The sequence below is a fragment of the Typopeltis vanoorti genome, chromosome 2, assembly GCF_054136105.1.
Source record: "Typopeltis vanoorti isolate ZY-2024b chromosome 2, IOZ_Tvanoo_1.0, whole genome shotgun sequence".
NCBI lineage: Eukaryota > Metazoa > Arthropoda > Arachnida > Uropygi > Thelyphonidae > Typopeltis > Typopeltis vanoorti.
In genome coordinates this window covers 148690967-148709360 of record NC_143550.1, presented here as the reverse complement: position 1 = coordinate 148709360, position 18394 = coordinate 148690967, and the positions used below count along the sequence as shown (strand labels likewise).

At 33.8% G+C, this 18394-nt stretch overlaps 1 protein-coding gene across 2 annotated transcripts in view; it reads left to right on the top strand.

Moving 5' to 3' along the window:
• Positions 1-18394, top strand: part of LOC150109519 (TGF-beta receptor type-1-like) — a 575024-nt gene that overhangs the window by 539397 nt on the left and 17233 nt on the right. The window contains exon 6 of one of the 2 annotated variants that reach the window (XM_090408778.1): positions 829-996. In XM_090408778.1, coding sequence (XP_090264904.1) covers positions 829-996 — 168 coding nt within the window. Of the gene's footprint in view, positions 1-828; positions 1003-18394 lie in introns of both variants that reach the window. The other variant, XM_090408769.1, reaches the window with a different exon arrangement.

The following is an 18394-nucleotide window of genomic DNA, read 5'->3' as shown; positions in this document are numbered from 1 at the left end:
GGAGAGAACTTTGATAGTTAAGGATCATTTGGGTAAAATGTTGCTCCCAAAGTTGCCATTTAATTACATTGTATTTATCATTCATTATATTATAAGTGGCCTTAATTATAAGTTTTATGTATAATAACTACGAAAGCACTAAAAATAACATATTTTGCCTTTTAAATAAAAATTGCTTAGTAATTAATCTAAACCTAAATTTACACTTCATTTTTTCATTCATAGTGAGCGAATGACAATCTCTCATAAAGGAACTCATTACATAATGTGTGTTGTGTATAAATGGATATTTGCAAGTCTGTTATTTAATATTTTGCATCACTCTTTATAGAATAAAAATTACACTAAGCAATTATCAAACTGGCTTTGTTTGTAATCTCCATATAATGTTATCCAATTCATGGGTATCCTGTATATGTATGGCAGGGTCTGCATGAAATGTTCTTGGAATAATCCGTACTATTAGGAAAGATACTACAGTACTCATTTTTAAATGCTAGAGTACAAACTTGCTATCATTTTAGGTACATGTGCATTATCTGGTGAGCTCAATTATTTGTTCTATCTGAATCCCAAGAGGGGCAAATAATAGATAATTTTCTGTACCATAAATGTGAAATAACCATTTTTGAATTAAACTGATGACCAAGTATTCACTGAAAGAAAATTTTTACTAAAACTAAATTTAATCAGTTTATGTAAAACTAAATTTTACATAAACTGATTAAATTTAGTGCTCTTACAAAAATGGGATAACTATTTGAAATTTTTGATTTCCTTTTGATTTTATGCAATTTTTTTATTAATTAATTTTTCTTTCTCTTTTAGATAATGGCACATGGACTCAGTTATGGCTAATCACTGATTTTCATGAAAATGGATCTTTGTTTGATTATCTGAATAAAATTACTGTTGATACTGCTGGTATGTGCAAAATGGCATATTCCATTGCCAATGGCCTGGCACACTTACATATGGAAATATTAGGAACACAAGGTCAAGGTTATATTCTTTCGTTTTTCTTGTTTTGGAATTTCAAATGAAACAATGGAGTAAATTTCATATTTCATGCTATTTAATTAAATAAAATTTAATATTCTCTTCATACTCTTCAAGAATACTTTCATAAACTTTCTCCAAAAAGTTAGTGCATACTAAAATTCATAAAAATGATCATGTTTGTTTTGCTAAGCCTGCATTAAATTAATCTACTGAATGAAAGCCTCTTATGTAATTTTGAATTATGTATTTAATTTAAGAATTAAAGAAATTCATCAGTTTTATGCAGAAGCTAAAATTATTTAAATATTATTGTAAATATAAATTGTATACTGATATAACTTTTTGCTTGTTAATTGACCAGTAATTAGACTATAAGCATATTACAAAATTATTCAAAATTTTTCCAAATTTAGAAGGCTCTCATCATGAGGGGGCGGGGGGGGGGGGGTATTATTTAGAATTACAGCTGAAACAACTAAGGCTATAAGACCAATTGTCTCTTAATTGTGTGTTCTTCTGGCTGGTTTGCCTGTTTTTTGGAATGAAAAACCAGAATTTCTGGTAGGAAAAACCCTGCCACTTCCACATAAGACTAGCAAACGCACCTTTAGTTGAAAAGCCCTTATAAAAGTTCTTCGCATCCAAAATGACACTTGAAGCAAGGTCTTACCAACCAAAGGGCATCAAGGATGCCCCTTCGGTTGGTAAGAACAGCTATAACGGTTGGAACGGCATCTACCACCACTGTGGTGGTTGGTGGTAGATGCCGTTGGTGTAATTGTGGTTTGTTGTAGTTGGTGAACAGAACTGTAGAAGCTTTTTTTTTTTTTTTTTTTTTGGTGGGGGTGGGGAAAATAGCCAAAACAAAACTTCACTGAAGAATATTCTTAATATTCTGTAGCAATTCAATTGTTGATTCTACAGTCTAACCACAGATAAGAGAACCCATGTGTTATTCTGCAAATGGCAGAAGGTGAATCCATTCTGATAATAGCATGAAACGCAATGATTACCATTGCATTTCGTGGAATGAGTGTTTATTCTTATACATCGGCAAATTAGCTTTCCTTTTATGAACATTCTAGTTTTTAAAGTGGTAACTATTTTGCTTTAATAAATTTAGTTTAATCCTTTATTCAAGTGTAAGCAAACAAAGTTTATTATTATTATTATTATTAAACAAGACCTCATGGAGTCAAAGACTCATCTAGGAGGTCCTTTTATCTTACACACACATCTCATCATACCGTGTCTTAAACACATTCAAACTACTTGCAGACACCACGCTCTCAGGCAAGGCATTCCAATCACTCACAACTCTGCACGAAAAAAACCTGCCTCTCACTCCCTTACTCACACCCTCCTTATACAGTTTCCAGGGATGACCTCTGGTTCTCCCCTGATCTCCCACTATTCTCTGTAGAACTTCTCCACCATTGATCCTATAACAACCCCTTACCAACTTGTAGGTCTCTATCATATCTCCCCTCTTCCTTCTCTCCACGAGACTCTGCAAATTACATCTTTTCAATCTTTCCTCATACTCAACATTCCAGAGGTCAGAAACTACCTTAGTCAGTCGCCTTTGGACCCTTTCCAACATCTCTTCATCCCTCTGAAAACCCGGTGACCAAATCTGGGCACAATAGTCCAAGTGTGGCCTAATCAAAGCCTTATACATATGCCCGAAGTATCTTCAGGACTGAGGCAACTCATGGTAAAGGTGGACAAAGCTCTCATCACTTGTCTTAGTATCTCCCATAATGCACTATATGAGTTGCCAAAAGATGTCTTACCTTATTATTAAATTACTCTGGATTTAGAGAAAGATGTTGGAAGTTTTTTTCCACTTGGTTAGACTATAATAACCTTTTGGCAACTCGTATAGGTGATTATGACTTCTCCATTACTTCCACCTTAGTATCACCACCTCTGGGTCTGGCTCCCACTGATGAGACCTCAATAAAGGTCTAAAGTGAACTGGGTAGTGGCCCTTCCCTTAATGCATAGCATTATACATGTCTGCAAGGAGATGTGCTTTGCATTATGGGAGATACTAAGACAAGTGATGAGAGCTTAGTCCACCTTTACCATGAGTTGCCTCAGTCTTGAAGATACTTCAGGCACAAACTTTGTTTGCTTACACTTGGATAAAGGATTAAACTAAATTTATTATAATCTAACCGGGGGCAGGGAACTTCCAACATCTTTCTCTAAATCCAGAGTAATTTAATAATAAGGTGAGATATCTTTTGGCAACTTGTATAGGTAAATATGACTTCTCCATTTTTTTTTTTTTTATGTTGAGCCCATACACAGGAGGTTGGTTGTCAACCTATAGTACATTAGTACGTGTATGAGTGGTGGATTAGGAAAGGAGGAATTTGTTTACATTTGATTTGAATGACTTTAAATTGTATTCCTTGGGAAACACAGCAGGTGGGAGACTGTTCCACAGTGCAGCAGTTGCAGGGATGAAGGAAGAGGAAAAGAAACTTGTTCTGTTTGTTTCTAGGTGAACTGTGAAGGGATGTTGTGCAGCAGCTGTACGTGTTCCAATGAATTTGGTACTGAGCAGAGGAATTATTGATGATATTTCCGATGAGCATTTCCCATGGAAATATTTGTAGAATATACATACTGCAGAGACCATACGTCTGTGTAAAAGGGGGGGGGGGGAGTTGGTAAGGGATGGATGATTGATAAGTCTAATTGCTCTCTTCTGTATTGAGTTGAGCATTTTGAGAGAGCTTTTTGGGGCCCCCACCCCATATGTGAGAGCAGTATTCAATAGTCGGGCAGATTTGTGACTTGTATAATGTTAATAGCTGTTCGGGAGTGAAGTAACATCTTGAGCGAAAGAGAAATCCTAGTTTTTTTGAAGCTGAGGATGCAATAGTTGTGATATGTTTATGCCAGGAGAGGTTTGATGTGAGGGTGATTCCAAGAAGAGAGATCTCAGACTGTCTGGAAATTTGGGTCGTCAAAAAGGATACTGGGGAAAAATGGGAAAATATTTTTTATGGGAAATAGTATAGAACTCGGTTTTATTGGCGGTGAAATTTATGAGGTTATCCGAACCCCATTGTAGGATGGCTTGGAGATCGGAGTTGAGGGTCGCGGTGGTTGATGTTCTGTAGGTTGAGGTGAGTTATGTAGGGTAAGGCTTATCAAATGCAAGTGAAGAGTGCAGTGTGCTGTAGTCTGCAAAACTGTGTATTGGGTTGGAGATCAATTGCAGTAGGTCATTGATATAGCAGGAAGAGGGTTGGTGAGAGGACAGAACCTTGTGTGACCCCAGCATTAATTGAGTAGTGAGAGGATAGGGAGCCATCCACCATCACACAGAGTGTGCGTCCAGACAGAAAATTACTTCCACCTTAGTATCACCACCTCAGAGTCTGGCTCCCACTGATGTGCTTTTGTGCAGAAGTGGTCCCTTTCCTTGGAGTATGAGAGGCTTTGCTTGGGGTAGGTTTTGCCTGTCTCTGAGTGGGGCCACCACTGAGATTATGGCTCTGTCTGGTGGTGGGGTAAGCCTATCACTAAGTGGAACAATGCTGAGTTGGAAGGTCACTCATGGGGAGTGGTCTGGGGATCGCCTAATTTTTAGAGAGGTCTTTACTTAAAGACACCTCAATAAAGGTTGAAACTGGTCTGGGTAGTGGCCTTCTCATAATGCATAGCATTATACATGTCAGCAAGGAGATGTGCTTTGCATTATGGGAGATACTAAGACAAGTGATGAGTTGTCTCAGTCCTGAAGATTCTTCAGGTGCAAACTTTGTTTGCTTACAGTTGGATAAAGAATTAAACTAAATTTATTATAGTCTAACCAAGTGGAATAAAATTTCCAACTATTTTGCTTGTATGAACTGTTAGAAAATTTTACATAGAAAGCATGTGATTTCTCTTGTTCATAACAAATTCATACATTGGCTTATTCCTTTCTCCCTTTCAAACGAATTGACTTTTCTTGGCACTCTGCCAACTATGGTTCTCTCAACTCTGGGCAGACTATACATACATACTTTTTTGTTTTAAAGTAAGCAGATTCAATGATTGAAAATCACACACCTGAACAACAATAAATATATTAAGCTATCAAGCTTCCTTGCTTAAGTTCCTAATTATATAAGAATATTACTTTGTTTCTTAAAATGCATAACAAACAACAAGCTAATATTTACTAGCTTGTTGTTTGTTTTGAATTTTACATTCATTTTAAACATAATAAGACTAATGATGTTATAATAGCAATTCATGTTATAATAACAATATAGGGGGATAAAAATCCCTTATGTTTTTCAGCCAGTAAGCGAAACTAAGATCGAAAACTACGATCTGAACGTTTCATGCCGACGAACTGTTGGCGGATCCAAGCGTAAGTGACCACTTGGTAGTGCCACACCAAGGCAACTCGTTGCAAAGGTGGAGCAAGATCCCCTCACTGTTCTTGATATTTTCTCATAATGTAAAAACACACAGCTCCTAGGAGATGTAGTACTGTTTTACATTATGAGGAGAGGTCACTACCCAGACCGGTTTCAACCTTTTTTTGAGGTCTCATCAGTGAGTAGCTAGACCTAGAATGTGGCACTACCAAGTGGTCACTTACGCTTGGATCCGCCGACAGTTTGTCGGCATGAAACGTTCAGATCGTAGTTTTTGATCTTAGTTTCGCTTACTGGCTGAAAAACAATAAGGGATTTTTATTCCCCTTACCTTATCGACCTCGCCAGAAAAAAATTGCCATTTGGCTTTTCATCTTAGTTATAATATGTTATAATTTAATATAGTGACACACCTTTCTGGCAATCGTATAGCAAAAGTATGTAAGTTCTTTTCACTTAAACTCTGATATTCTTGGTCTAGCTACTCACTGATGAGACCTCAAAAAAGGTTGAAACTGGTCTGGGTAGTGACCTCTCCTCATAATGTAAAACAGTACTACATCTCCTAGGAGCTGTGTGTTTTTACATTATGAGAAAATATCAAGAATAGTGAGGGATCTTGCTCCACCTTTGCAACGAGTTGCCTTGGTGTGGCACTACCAAGTGGTCACTTATGCTTGGATCCGCCGACAGTTCGTCGGCATGAAACATTCAGATCGTAGTTTTCGATCTTAGTTTCGCTTACTGGCTGAAAAACAATAAGGGATTTTTATCCCCCTTAACTTATCAACCTCACCAGAAAAAAATAGCTGTTTGGCTTTTAATCTTAGAAGAGAAGGTCCTTGAGTTGTGGACATCTAAATAAGAGTATGGTTGGCCGAGTAGTTAGCGTATCCACTTTCCAGCCAAAAGGCTCTGGATTCAAATCCTGATTGCTGTGGGCATGGATATTTGTGATTGTCTGTGAAAATATCAGGGGTGGTGGTTGGCAGTAGATGCGATCGGTGAATTGAGTAGCGGAGACAGAGAGCTGTGGAGTAGGTGCCCTCCCTCGATGAGTCGTTGGACTCCCTGGAGGTGTGACATAATAATAATGAACATTTTAATGAATTAGGTGTATAAAGTTTGGCATCTACTTTTGTAGGAAGTTCTGTAGAACTGGATGTCGATTATAATCATACTCAGTTTGAATGTAATGAATAAATGAATAGATTCAAATACATTAAGTATTTACCTTGTAAATGTAAATGCAGAGACTCATCTAGATTTGTGATTTTTACACAGTATACTTTTGTCCATGAAAAGTTGAAATATAGTATGCTGGTAACATGCATGGGCTGGTTGGATGGATAGTACAAAATTGACATCTTGACTTGAACAAATATAGAGAAAGGTTTCTATTGAGTAGAAGTAACAGAAATGATTTTTTTGCTAAATTGGTGCTGTTTTGATAACTTCACGATATTTGTCCTTCATTTGGGGGGGGCGAAATAGGGTGTGAATCCCATCTAAGATATGTGAATTTTTTTTATTTCCTTTTCAACTTATGATGAGTCAGTCTTGTATGGAAGAAGCAAGATTTTTTCCTAATGGAAACTTGAGTTTTTCCATCACACAAAATAGGCATGCTAGCTGGAGAACACAAATAATTGACTGATGTATATACTTCTACTTTTTTTTTTTTAGGAAATGACAACATAAACTAAATTATTAATTATAAAAACTTTACTATCTATATTTCAGCAATGTTACATTGCCATCTTCAGGGATCACAAAACAATGATATGTGCACACAGACACTCACACTAAGCAAATGAGGCTAAAGAAACTGCTGAAGAAAGGCAACTGTGAAACCATGAAAATAACATATATGTTAGTATTTATGCCTTAGTAATTATTCACATTTTATAATAAAGTAACAGCAGAATTGGATGAAGAAAATGGATTTATTACATGATGATACTACTGAACTTTTCAACTGTGTGACAGAATAGTGCATGGAAAAATATTGTATAAGTTGTAACAAATGGAAATGGATAGAAATGTGACTAGCGGAGTACCTCAAGGCTCTGTTCTAAGGCCACTACTCTTTTAATTTGTATATTAACCACCTTACCGGCCGTTGTGGATCAAATACGCATCCGCATACGCTTCGTATCCATCATATATTTCATTGTTGTAACAATGGTATTACAATTTTAATAAGCACTTCGCATCCATGATAAAGTGAACGTCTATAGACGTCTTGGCCGGTAGCGTGGTTAAAGATACAAGGAAAATTAAGGGGGGGGTATTCAACTGGTTGCTAATGATACAAAACTGGAGAGGGCAATAGTTGATAAAGGTGATAAAGATATCTTGCAGGATGATTTAAGTCAGGCGTGTCAATCTCAAGTTGGCTGCAAAAAAATTTTCGACTAAAAAACTTGCACTAATTAAAATCGAAGGGAAGTGAAAGAATGAGTATATAAACTGGAAAATTAATAATGAAAATAGTATTTATTCTAAGTCATATTTGGAAAATTTCAGAGGCTAAAGTTTTCAGGAAAAAACTGAAAATGGGGATGACTTACCAAGAATCTCCTATTTGCTCTTGCTACTTCTAGCCTTTAGAGTGGTTTCCTTGTGTGCATTGTTAGTCATCTACCCAAATAACATCATCTTCTTTCTCATTATTTCAAGTAAAAATTACAAGTAATTTACAAGACTTTAGATATGTAATGAACAACCCTTCACGAATGACTAATGAGAAGTGAAAGCAGAGTGTGAAATAGACAGCAATGGAAGGCCAGTAGAGATACAGCAGCTATGAAGACATGCATACCATTGCTGTTGTATTAACAAAAGATCGCGTGACCAAAAGTCAAAGGCAAGCCGATAGTTTTTGAGTTGAAATGCTAATTCTCTTCAACCGAATTCCATAATATCTGAAACTGTCATAGCAACATTCACTATGTATGCCATAGTTTTAACACGTTTACGAATTTTATTGCTGCTTTGCATTTGAGCTGGCGGGCAGACTCGCACACATCTAACAAAAACAATACTTTTTAGTTAGATGCTGTGTTTGCCAGTGTAACATATGGTTTTGTTTGAGTCTAAACAGCATGGTTAATGATCAATAAAATTTGTAAACGTGTTAAAACTAAGACAAACATAGTGAATATTATTATGACAGTTTCAGATATTATGGAATTTGGTTGAAGAGAATTAGTATTTCAAATCAAAAATTGTCAGTTCTGCTTGAGTCTAAGCAGCATGGTTAATGTGGGAGTGGACATGTGATTCATTAGTTAGTGTCATTTTTAACCCAGATGTCTCTGCACTATTTGTTGAGAAATATATTACACAGACAACAAACTCTGTACTTCATTCAGTGATAAAGTTTTTCTTTCATCTGCAGTATAGTCGCAGTTGGTTAGGATGTGTTGTTTATCATGGGGAGCAAGTTATCACCTTTACGTGACAGTGTTTAGACATTTTTTTCATGTGTGATGTATATGCAAAACTTTTTAATTTCTTTTTTGTAAAGTAATATCAGGGGTGCAAGTCATACACAAGGGAGAGTTATATTTGAGTAAATACAGTATTTCTGTTTTATTATAAAAAGTAACCATCCTTTTTTTTTAATCTTTCCCAGAGGTATCGTAAGCCACAAGAAATTGCTTTGTAGACCGCAAGTTTGACACCCTTGATTTAAATAAATTGACAGTGTGGGTGAAGGATAATGGTGGTCAATTTAATGCTGCAAAATGTAATTATGTATCATATTGATACTGGATTGTAGGAAATTGATTGTGCTAGAGATCTGGGGGGGGCGGTGATAGTGGACAGATAGTTGAAGTTCAGAGAAATATTGCAAATGTTGGCAAAATAGCTCAAAGGATTACTTGGATGTTGAAGAACACATTAACAGGTAAAGATAGCTAGATTTTGATCCCTCTTTATAAGGCTATGATTCAGCTACATCTTGACTATCATACATAGATTTTGATTTTTTAGAGAGATTCAGAGACGAATGACCAAGCTTTTGACAGGTTTGTGGAATGTTCCCTATGAGGATAGATTGAAGCTGCATGGGTTGCAAAGTTTAATTAATGGGCGGAGAATAGAGGACATGATAGAAACTTAAGTTATTAAAGGAATTCTATAAGATTGACACAAAAGAAATTTTCAATAAATTATGAATATGGAGAGAGCATGAAGCCACCCCTGGGAGCATGGTGTATGAACTAGATTTTTTGCTTGAGAGTGGTGAATGAATGGAATGGATTGCCACTCCTTGTCATTCACTGCCCTGACAGTGAAAGAGAGATATATGGTGTGTGAATAACAGTTAGTCCCCTGCAATCAGTGCCGTGCCATGGGTAGGAGGCGACCTTGTGCAAAACTTTTTTTCAGCACCCCCCCCCATAAAATAAGTTTCCATGAAAAATTTTACTTTGTTAAAAGCAGTGGTGCACCCAGGATTTAATCTTGGGGGGGGGGGGGCTGAGTTGAACGGATAAAAATATTTTTAATACAATGAATTTGCATTAAAAATATTTTTATCCGTTCAACTAAAATTCGCTAAATTTCATTCATTCAATAAAATTCATTAGGTAATTATAAAAATTTATTTAAAGAATAAAATCCAGTTTTCTTTTCTTTTTACAAAGCTCTTGAATTATTTCAGTCATGGTTACATTAATCTCTGTATGTGTATAGTAAAGCCAGTCCGTTCAATCGTGATTGTGTCATGGTAGATCTTAAATAGGTTTTTAAAAGGCGTAAGTTAGAAAATGACCTTCACTGATGCATGTTTTTACCGGAAGTGTTGCAAATATTTTTAACAAGTTATAGATGTTAGAATATATCATTTTGTCATACTTTGAAACTGCATCAATGGCATTTTTGCATGGAGCTATTGCAAACGGTTTTTCAAATTTCTTATACCACAACTTGAATTCGGCATTCAAAATTGCTGGATTTGTATAAGGCAAATCACTGCCATAAAATTCACACAATTGACGAAAATCTTCTATTGCACTTGCTGTTGGAGCATCTTTTCCATTTGGTAGAAGAGAAAAAAATATATTTCAAAATGTTGCAGTGCCGAGTGAAACGTTCATGAAGTTGAGTCAATATTTGGTCAATGAATGGAATGAAATAGTTCTCCTGAAATACTCTTCTACAGAATCGGCTGGAACATTGGACCTTAATGTTTGTTTTGATGAAGTCCTTGGATTTTTAATGTCAATATTAAAATTAAAAATTAAAAGCATATATAAATATTAAAATTTATATATGCTTCATCGTAAATATCTTTAAATGAAGAATCTGGTGTTTCACGAACACTATTTAATTGAGTCACATCATCATCAACAAAATTTAGGGCAATTAAGAGGTCACTGTCAGATTAGCATTATTTTAGACAATGGTAAGGTGCACGCAAATATTTTTTGCAAGCTAAATAAAGATATTAATATTATAATATTATGAACAACAAGGACGTCCTGTCTTTTAGGGGTATTGAAGAAATTGTGTACCTTTTCAATTATGCCAATGCAATTTCTTATTTGTCACAGATAGCATTTCCAAGTGCCAAACTATGTGATGCACAATGAACATATAAAGCTTTTTGATATTATTATTACATAACATCTCCAGGTAGTCCAAAGACATATCGAGGAAGGGCACCTACTCTACAACTCTCCAACCTACTCGACAACTGTCTTCACCAACCACAACTACAATCGTCATCATCATTTACACCAACGCTGTCTACTGCCGACCACAAGTATTTTTACAGACAATCACAAACATCCATGCCCATGGCGGGATTCGAACTCGCAGCCTTTTGGCTGAGAGTCTGCCAACCAGGCTGGATATATAGATAAAAAATTAAAACAAAGTTTTAATTTTTATTAAAGAAATAAATAAAGTGATATAATTATGTTACTATTTACTTTTAATGAGATGGATGAGCTTCTCGAATTTGCAGAGTTGCTGGATATCTGGCTCAATATTGGTCAACTTCAGTCAAAGATTGGCACACGCACTAAGACAAATTCTATATTTTGTTTTTATTTGAAGGAGCGATGAAAATCGTTTCTCGCAAAGATAGATTGTAGAAAACTGCATGATAATTCTTCAAATAATTCGGGAAATTCACTTCTCACTGAAGGCGAGATCCAGAATTGAGCCAAACCACGATCACGGAATTGCATTTTAAGCCCACTGTCACTTGAAAGCTCAATTAGCTGCTCTTTTTTTGATAACGAAAGGTCGTTCTTCGTGACTGCAAGCCTGAAATGTATCGTGAAATCACAGAAATTTCTTATAAAAAGTTATTCGGAAAATGTTTCCAAATTCTGTTTCAGAGTTTTGAGGTAGACAAACCCTTTCCCAGTGGTTAAATTCTAAACTAATAAGTTTCGGGGCCATTTACAAAATAACCAATTGTATTTACCTTTTGAATACTATCCGGGGAAGCTCCAAACTTCCCCGTCCCTTTCATCACACGTTCGTAATCAAGCTACTATTGATATTGACTTTATATACACATTCAAAACTAAACAATTGTTGAATAATAACACAATAATGTAGGCATAATTACCGAAAAGGGAGAAAAAGTCACAAAACAGAAAAATGTTCTTACAAACTAACCAATTGTATTTACCTTTGAATGCGATCCACTGGTCGAGTGTCCAGCAAGTCAGCAAATCTTTCCTTTCGTTAAGCATATTAATATTATCACATTGTAACTGATGGGAATTCTATGTTTCTGTGGATTCATTACAGACCTCTTTCTCTTCAGAAACTACACAAACTCATTACAAACTCGTTTTGTATTATCACTGTCATCCGAGCTATTTTTCCATTTAAAGAAGGTACCAATGTACTTATCCATAATTGAAATACCGTACTCACTCGCATATAACTCTCACCCCCTGATTTTACTTTTCGAAAAAAAGAAATGAAAAAGTTTCGCATATACCTCGCAATTGAAAAAAAGCTGAAACACGTTCAGAGCAGGGCGATAGTAACTTGCTCCTGCGGTAAACAACACACCCTCCCCCGATATATAGTGAATGCTGTTATGGTAGTTTCACATATTATTGGAATTCGGTTGAAGAGAGTTAGCATTTCGACTCAATTGTCAGCTGGCTTTTCATGCGATTTCTGAAAAATATATAAATACTGGAGTTAACTCACAACACATTTTGTCTAAGTATTACTTAGCACTTCTGAAGATATATTGAGCCTTGGTTGAAGGAGGAAAACCTTCAACAATAAAAATCAATAAACAACAAGCAATTGGTTGAAATGTGGTCATGTGGACAACACATGTTCACTTCAAATTTGACAAAACAGCAAGGGAAGGTGTAAGCAATAAAACCATATTGTTTTTCCCTTCACCCCTCTTTTATTATTCATCATTCTGCCGCTGCAAATTAAAATAGTGGTAGAATGTTCATTCCATGAACATTCTGCTGCTATTTTTGTTTTTTTAAGTATTCATTTTATTTTAATAATTTTTACTTATTCAATTTTAATTTGTTTTGGTTTGGATAATTAAAATATATAGATTTATTTGGTTAATTTAAGCCTGTGGACCACCTGTCTCATCGTCGCGGACCACAGGTTGAGAAACGCTGCTATGGGGTTCTCTCACCTTATGTGACTAATTAATAAGTGGTATAGAAATAGAAGACATGACACAACATAAATAAAAAATGAATTTTAATTAGGAAAAGTATTTCGGAAATTTTTCTAGTGTTTTTTAACTTTTTATTTTTGGGGGGCCAGGGCCCTTTGGCCCCCTCCCTGGGTGCGCCACTGGTTAAAAGTACAAAATAGTTTATACGCATATAAATAAAAATAAATTTTATTTACCAGTAGTAGAACATTGTAATCACTGAAATTCGTTAATAAGGAATTTTTAATAATAAAAATTTTCAAAAATGCTTATTCCTTAATATATAAATACAACAGAATATATATATATATATATATATATATAAACAAAAATTAGTTTTTTTTAATATAAAAATAAATATTACATAACAAAGATAATTTAGAGATATGCTTTTAACTATATAACAATTAGTATAAATGTAGATTTATTTTACATATTTATCCGTCTTGCAGTGTATCCTATGTAGCTCAGTGGATGTGCCGTTTGCACACCACGGTGCTCAACTGCACGAAGGAAGACTTCTTGGTTTTGAATCTAGTCGGCGACTAGAAGAAATTTTTCTAAGCCATTTTTTGACTGGTTTCCGAGTTAGTCGATCTCTGGCACGGGCAAGCGAGTTTTTTCTCCTGGAAACGGGTTTTTCGTTGCGTAAACTCAATAAAATCAACCGTAGAACCCACATTATTTCAGACATTAAATACAAGCGCTAGGGATAGGGACCACGAGATGGCGACACTTGTTGAACCGTCTCTTCACTGCAGCCGCTTAATTTGTGATAGCCTTAGGCCAGCTATCTCTGATTGGGTACCAATGGAGATTGAACTGCCCACTCAGTTCCAAAATGTTAGAGCTAAACGGCCTTGCCTACTCCCTATACACGAGAATAAAAAGGCGTTAGCTGATTTTTTTTCTCTGATCTTCTTGCTTTAGCTGCCACAAAATTTTTAATAATATCTTTAATGTCTAATGAATCCATAATATTATTTTCAATTGATAAATCCGTTGGATGCTCTCCATACATTGTTGACCGCAAATAATTTTTTATTAGTTTCAGTTTTGAAAAACTTCTTTTCCCTGATGCTACGGATATTGGTAATGTTAAATAAATACGCATCGCAATCACAGTATTCGGAAACGTGTCAGTTAATTTATTTTCGTATTTCGTATTTATAATTTAAAACATCCTGAGGATCTGACTTTTTTTAATAAAACATTGCAAAGTTTTTAATTCCTCAAATAAAGTCATACCATCAATATTGCGATTGTCGGAATCTTGATTGTCACTCAAAACTGAGTGGCAATCAAGTGCAAATCTTTACAGTGTTTCATTAAATCTTCATCACTCCAATCTTTTAATTTGCTAATATCTCTTATAACTTTAAAGTCTCGCTATATTGTTTTAAGAGTATGAATCTTTCCGTAACTGAAGTTAATGTCTTGTCTAAAATTGTGAAGAAAAAATTTCTTTTAAAATTTTGTTTAGGATCATGCGTTGTCTCATCTGATGCTTCATAACCAAACATTGTTTTTGTTCTTTTGTGAATGTCTGGAAAAATAGGGTCAATATTAAGATCGTTTGCTACTTCTTTTGCAGTTCTAATAATATTTTCAAAATATTGGTCTGTTCGGCAAGTATTTAATTCTTATATAACAATCAAGATTTTCTGTAATTTTTCCTATATCAAATATCAGATTCTGCATTATTTTGCTTGCAACATTTACAAGACTTAAGATTTCGTATATACCAAACATGAACAGAGCAAATAAATTTAAATGAATAAATCTTTGAAATTAAGTTGTCTGCTGAACTCTACAATCGATATCTTTAGTTTCATCTTCCGTAATATCAAAAAGAGCCTGGTAAATTTCCTTGATATTATTTTTAAGTAGCTTTATTGCTTCTACTCTTCTTTCTCACCTAGTAGCAGAAAGTGGTTTCAAATTTAAAATGCGAATGTTTTTTAATATAGCCCAACGCTTCACAGATATTGAAACATAATTATATAATTCCTGTATTACCCCCCAAAAAATTAGTTTCACAGGATATCTTAGCTGCATCATTAAATACCAAATTTAATAAATGAGCAGCACACAGAATAAAAAAAAGCCCTTGAATTTATTTCAAGGATTTTTTTTCTGCAGTCCATTATGTTTGCCTTGCATATTTGAACCGTTATCATAAGCTTGGCTGCGTAAATCTGAAATGTTAATATTCAATAATTTAAATATTTTTTTATAAATTGAAATAGTCCTTGCCCAGTAGTATCTTCTACAGATTGAAAACCCAAAAAATGTTCATGAATTTCTTCTATATTTGTATCTTTATTTTGATTAACAAATCTAATAACAATAGATAATTGTTCTGTGTGGCTTATATCCAGAGTAGTGTCAAGAATTAATGAATAATATTTCGCCTCCTTAACCATTTCTAAAATTTTTTGTTTTATAGCTTTAGAAATTATATGGATGATTTTCATTTTGTATTTTATCACCTGAATAATGAGCAATGTTCCTGTTTTGTGATGATTGGATGCGATGTAAGTGATTTTTTGCATCGCATTCAATTCGATTCGAAATGCCATTATCGAATCAAATTTAGAGACAGTTTCTACTAACTTTAAAAAATTGCCATTATCATTTTCAAAAAGTTTTTGTGAAGAACCTCTAAAAACTATACACCATCTTGATAAATATTGTATTATGTAGATTAACCTTTCTATAACAGATTGCCAATATTTTTTCTCAATTTCATATAATCTTTGTTATGTGTAATCAATAATGCATTTCTTAATCACTGACATTTTAAGTTCCCTGTATTTGGAACAGTTTTTAATCTGCGCGGAACTTGTTTCGTGTATTTTTAGTATATGACTCAGATGTTGCCAATCGTTACAACCATATTCGTTAGTATTCCTCGATGAGTCTTTGGACTCCCTGGAGGTGTCTAATAATAATAATAATAGTAAGTTGGGAATTTTAACTACCAAATATTTTGCAATAATAACAGAAAACCGAATTTCGTGATTCTGAATAAACTAAATAACTTCGTAAAAGTTTTTCTCCATTTGCTAAGTTCGATAATAGTATGAATCAGAAGACTTGAGGTCAGATTCATCTTTGGGAGATTCTTTATTAACTACTTGATGCGGTCAATGCTCAGCTAAACAGTCTCTAACTTTGGTAGTTATATGATTCGGCCAAGTACCTGGATCATTAACATTAAAATTTAAAGTAAAATTTGAGGTTTCGTGTTTCGCTGAATCAGAATCCAATATTTCTTCTGCTGCAACTTCTGTAGATGGTCCAGTCAGGCCAGTTTCATTTTCGCATGTAACATTTGTTTCTTCATAGTTAGCTTGTGTCTTCTCTTTTTCTGTAGTAAAGCTACATGGAGTACTTGCTTCGTCAGAACTTTCTGTTCTTCGTTTTTTATGTGGTCCTGAAGTTAAAAATTTATCCTGCAATCCAGCCAATTTATGTTCCAGTTGTATTCGTTGTAATTGTCTTTTCCTGTTTTGTGCGCCAGATAACTTCTTTGGCTTTTTTTTTTCCAACATCTAGGGGTTAACACACTTGGTTAAATTTTAAAATAAGAAGAGCGTTAAAAGTTGTCCACCAAAATAAGTAATAATTTCTGAAATTTTCTCTTAAACTTATTTTTTAACCCCATAACCGACTATTATTTTTAAGGTGAATGGCCCAAGACTTGACTATTTTTTTTTATTACAGAATTTGATTTTTCAGATGCTTTGAATAATAAATATGCTTACATTTTAGGTATTTTTTGAAAATTAACATGTAGAGATATTAGCTACTGATTGATTTCTCAGTGATATTTATTTAATATTTTTTGCATTCTGGTAATTGTTTAATAATTAAGAAATTTCAAGAATATTAAAATTATTTATTAAAGAAATTAGTAAAAGGACCCCAATCCCAATGTCTTCCATCCAGAACAAGAACAAATATATAAATAAATCTCTTATTGAAAATTATTTATTTTCTAGACGTCTACTCAACATAACATAAACATCTTTTGTTTTTAAAATAAGATAATTAACTAAAATGAAACAATTTAACTGATTTTCAAACTTAGCAAAAATATAATAGATGTACTTTACGTGAATAATAATCCAAATTCACAAAAAATTTACTAAACAACAATAAATATATTTTATAAAACAAAAGGCAACTGTTACAGTTACTGTTACTGTTACTATGCAGTAACACTGTATAGTAACAGTGTTACTATGCAGTATCATCTAGAGTTTTATAGCTCATAAATAACCTATGTTTATTAATTTAATTCGAGCCACGTCAGCCTGACGCACCGATAGTATACCCCACATATGTACGGGATTTTTAGCTATGGTCCCTCAGCTGATTAATATGTGTATAATGTATAAACTATTATCTTTAAAATTTTATTTGTCTATCAAAAATCCAAAAATAAGTACACATTAAAATCAAAGTCAAAAATTGTCCAAAGTCACTTAAACATAGAATATACAATACACTCAATATGTTTCACATTCAAAATTGAAATGATGCCGAAAAAAATGTAAGTGCATATTTGGATAGATGCTATTTTGTCTATCCAAATTTGAAGCGGAATTTAAGAAAATGAATACGTTTTAGATTAAATATTTTTGGATAGATCATTGTTTCTGAAACTTCAGATATCCGTGTACCCCTCTTTAATTTTCATTATTACCAAGTACCTTTTTAAAATACCCTTATCAAAATAATAATAATAATCATAAATAAAAATATATTTAATTGTAAATGTCTGTTTTATTTGAATTTAGATGTCCATTTAAACAAAAAAAAAAAAAAAAAAGATTTATTTTTAATAGAACAAAATTTATAAAGATACTATACATTTTTACTTAATATAAATAATTTATCTAAATATAGATAATATTTAGTAAATATTATCTATATACTAAATATAAATAATATAATTTAATATAAATAATAAATAAATATAAATGATATGAGAGGAGTGAAATTGCTTATTTCTATATCTGCTGTATTGCTCTCTTTTGTGTGTTTTATAAATCCAGTCTTTAACCAATGATCCATACTTAACAATTTGAAAGCTAAAAAAATTACCGTATTTACTCGACTATAACTCACACTTTTTTCCCAAAATTAAAGCTAAAAAATTGTGCTGCGAGATATATGCAGGGATTTTCGGAAACTAAAGTTTTCAGAAGAAAAAAAAAAAACTGAAAATGGGTATGACTTGCCAAGAAGCTTCTTTTCTCCATCACTTCTTTTGTCCTCGAGAGCGGTTTCCTTGTGTGCAATCAAA